Source organism: Penaeus monodon, chromosome 36 (assembly GCF_015228065.2).
Source record: "Penaeus monodon isolate SGIC_2016 chromosome 36, NSTDA_Pmon_1, whole genome shotgun sequence".
Classification (NCBI taxonomy): Eukaryota; Metazoa; Arthropoda; class Malacostraca; order Decapoda; family Penaeidae; genus Penaeus; species Penaeus monodon.
Window position 1 is genome coordinate 1361967 of NC_051421.1, and position 4099 is coordinate 1366065.

Sequence of the window (4099 nt, forward strand, 5' to 3'; positions counted from 1 at the left end):
ATATCATATTATTATTTAACATTATTTTTTTTATTATATTATATAGATATTATTTCTTATATTTATCTTTTATATGATATTTAAAATATTTATTATTATTTTTATTTTATATTGTTATAGTTTTTATATTAATTTTATAATTATTATATATATACTAATATTTCTATTCTATCTTTTATATTTATTATGTCATAATTCTCTTTCTTTCTTTCTCTAATTGTATATATTAATCATTAATCTTTAAAATATTATACTTCTTATTTTTTATATATATCTTTATTAGAAATATATTTTATATTTATATTATTATTTATTTTATTTCTTCTTCTCTTATTATATATATTATTTTATATCTATACTTTTTTCTTTATTGTATCATTTTTTTTTTTTTTTTTTTTTTTTCTTTTTATTTTTTATTTTATTTATATTTTAATATTTTTATGAATTAACTAAAAAAATAAAATGAAATTATTATATAATTTGATTAAAATTTTATATTTTTATTTAATATTATATATTTTTATTATATTAAATATATTATATTATATATATATTTATTATAGTCCTATTATTTTGAAAAGATATTATAATTATAATATAAATTAATTATATATTTTTTTTTTTTTTTTATAAGTATATATAATAATTACTTATTTTAATTAATTTAAATTCACTAATATTAAAAAAAAAATTAATAAAAATCCAATATTAACAGTATTGATTGTGCACTTATTTTGAAAGATCACTTGGCTATTAAACTGCATTCGGTTGAAAAGCATGTTAATGACCCAGCTATAAATTATAAATTTATTATTTTTTTATATTAAATTTTTGAATTAAATATATTATATTATATACAACATCATTACAGCCTACAGGTCATTATTCTTGATCCTTTGGCATTGGCACCAAAAATCTTATAATTGATTTAAGGTTCTTTCTTAAGACTAATAGCTTTAATATTAACAAGGCCATATTAATTAAATATGAAATTATAATATTTTGAAGTATTTGGCCTTGATTTTCAGAAACCATTTCAGCTAATACAATAAACAGATTACCTTTAAACCATAAGCCACATTTTCCACCCCTTCCCTGATTCCCAAGCACCCTTCTAAGGCACTGCTGTGGTCTGCCTAATTAATGTTTAATGAATCTCCAATATAAGCATGGAAATCCTAATGGCAACCCTTTCAGAGACAATTTCTTTTGTAAGCAAACTGATTACTCAAAATAGTGTACCAAATTAAATATAAGCAGGCAAATAAAGACTTGTGCAAAGGATGGGCATTATTTTCTAAGAACAGACAGTGAGTAGTGATTTGATGACAACAAAATCAGAATCAAAGCATGAATCTAAAGAAAACATTTTTTTTTATCCTATAATCTATTTGCATTTTTGTCAGCATTTTGCCTTATTGCAAGCTGATAATCTTATGTTATGCCATCAAAATTTATTTATCTATTGAAAATTTTCTGCTGTATCAACATCTAAGGTCATTAGTGGCATTTTAAAATATAGCCATAGGGTAGGGCTTGGGAGCGAAGCTCCCAGGTAAAGAAGTTATTTTGGTTTATAAGGCAATGTTTGTGGATTCACAGAATGGTTATTGATTAAAACAAATAAATATGCTAGACATCAAAGGCTGTGCAGCATTATTATAAAGTACTGTGGCAAAAATGGTAAACATGAGTTAAGGATTAGGACAAGTGGACAGAAGATGGGGATCAAGAAGTAGAGGAAAAGGAAAGGGGGAGAAGAAAAGACCATGCAAAATTAGTTGAGGTGAGGGCTGAGACCCAAGGCATGGGTGATCCCCTACATTGGGCCTCAGGCTCCGTCTCCTAAGCCCCCTACAACAACAAGCTAAGAAATGGGGGAACCAGGTCCAACAGGTTAATGGGGGAAATGAATGACATAATCTATCACTCAGTTCCTACTGCCCCATTTGCTACAACTGTAGTCTGTGTCTTCTGTTTTTACATAAAGTCCTAATCACCACAATCATGATATCATTTTGCATGAGCTGTCACATCTTAGTGGGCTATTTTACTGTCTTCTTTTACTGCATGTTGAGTCAATTAAGATATCTGGTATTGTTGTCAAGTTTCCCCTGGTGACACCTACTATGTGGTCACTGCATGGCATAGCAAATCTGGTCCATTCCTGATTTTTTTTTCAGTCTCCTTCTAGCAGTTTACTGTCTTCTTAAGACTTGTACATACAAATGATGATTCATATATTTTGCTGCTTTATATGAATTTTATTTACAAGGCTTTCTCATTTTCATTTTTATACAAGTGGTACTAGCAGCAACATTTTTCAACTTTGAAGCTTTAGTGTGTACACCAAACACAAAACATGAAACACAAAAAATTGGGTGTTAAATGTTGGGGGGAGGATATGCAATTTCTATGGAAATGCTGATAAGTATCCACAATATAGGTCTCTTGTATCAAGTCAAAATATATGTAAAAAAACAACCAGTATGAACTGTAGTAAATATAAATACCTGAAAATCCAAAGGTTTTTCATCTTTGCCAACAGCATTGTTAACTGTTGATAAATTCTTTCGGGCCTGTTCATGCATCTCTTGTATGGGCAGAACTTGACGGGCTTTTTCTTGCAACGCTGGGCTCTCATAAATAAGCACCCTCTCAAACTCATGCGCTAGTTGGGATTTGACAGCCAACTCCATTTCCTAAGGTTGTAAAGAAGAAAGAATAAAAATATTGTGTAACTTAAAATACTGGCAATGAACAGGTAATGCATTTTTATCTTTATTAAACTTCTAGTGTTAACCTGACACTGGGGACCCTACCACGTACTCACTCCAAAAGCATCACAACATGAAAACTACAATTAAGTATCATGCTGTGACCACGGCGGCTCAGACATGAACCTACCGTAAAAAGAAGAAGTTAACCTGACACTGCTGGAAAGGCATGTATGTACAGTTTCCCACATTTCCAACTGGTACTGGTACACCATGAGTCTGAAGGCAATAATTTCTATCTGGCAATATTTATGTAGTATGTAGTACTCTGTTAAAATATATGAATATCAACCTGGAATATGCTTAAGGGGACCGTCCCGCAACGTGGTGGGGGTAGGGTAAAAAGGGGGAGGTAAAGGGGGATGTTTTTTTTCAAATACTAATAAAAACAAAACCGTCTAACAGATTTCCTTCAAATTTGGATATTTTGTTTATTGTAGCATTCCACATCTTTGGTATAAAATTTATGGAAATTCCCTGAAAGGGGGGCAATGCCCCCCCAAAAAACATTTTTTACCACGTGTCTCTTGCATACCGCTATTGGCCCACACTGTTGCATACTTTGCAATGAAGAAGGAAGAGAGAGAAAAAAAAAAAAAAATCAGCATAAACATTGATAAAATCCAAAGAGATTGACATGAGTTTTTTTTTCTAAATTTGCCTTGGTAAAAAAAAAAAAAAAAAAAAAAAAAAAAAAAAATCTTCTCGATGCAAATATTCCACAAGCACTTAATTTTACTCTTTGTACAAACCTGCATCTCTGGTGTTAGAGCAACAACTGGCTGAATAGAGTCTGCTTTTACTGCAGGCTGTTTTTTCATTTTACTCTCCCTTAGACTCAGAAGTTCTCTCTGATACTGACGGACTCTCTCCAAGGAATCATTTTTGGGCAAAACTAGTTTATTGTCCCCCTGCAGAAAACATGTAATTAGATATATGGAGACCAGGTCTGCATAATATAAATGAAAACATTAACATCATGTCATTTAACTTAATGTTTTTACTAAAAAACATTATCAACATCATAGTATAACCTCCAGATATGTACCACTATATACATGATTACATCCAAAATGTTGGAGAAAATAATGAAGAGTAAAGTAGTTTCTGTAAGAATTATTGTCTGTATCCCCTGAAAATACACTACACTTCCTCAGCTAAAAACATTTGCCTTCCTCTCTCACTTGCCCTGGATTAGTACTCCTAGTCAAGGCACACTTTTTCCAATTATTGTCATTTTGGTGTTGGTGAAGAGCTGCAACTGGCAAATGCCTGACAATTGCCAAGAGAGAGAGAGGGGGATGGGGGGGGGGAGGAGGGGG

The 4099-nt window shown here is 30.9% G+C and overlaps 1 protein-coding gene across 1 annotated transcript in view; it reads right to left on the reverse strand.

Moving 5' to 3' along the window:
- Positions 1-998: 998 nt before the first annotated feature.
- LOC119595656 (peptide-N(4)-(N-acetyl-beta-glucosaminyl)asparagine amidase-like) overlaps positions 999-4099 on the reverse strand; it is a gene marked incomplete in the record, with an annotated part of 4215 nt that continues 1114 nt past the window's right edge. The window contains 3 exon segments of the mRNA XM_037944763.1: positions 999-2335; positions 2514-2702; positions 3530-3688. Of these exon segments, the coding sequence (XP_037800691.1) occupies positions 2324-2335; positions 2514-2702; positions 3530-3688 (360 nt within the window).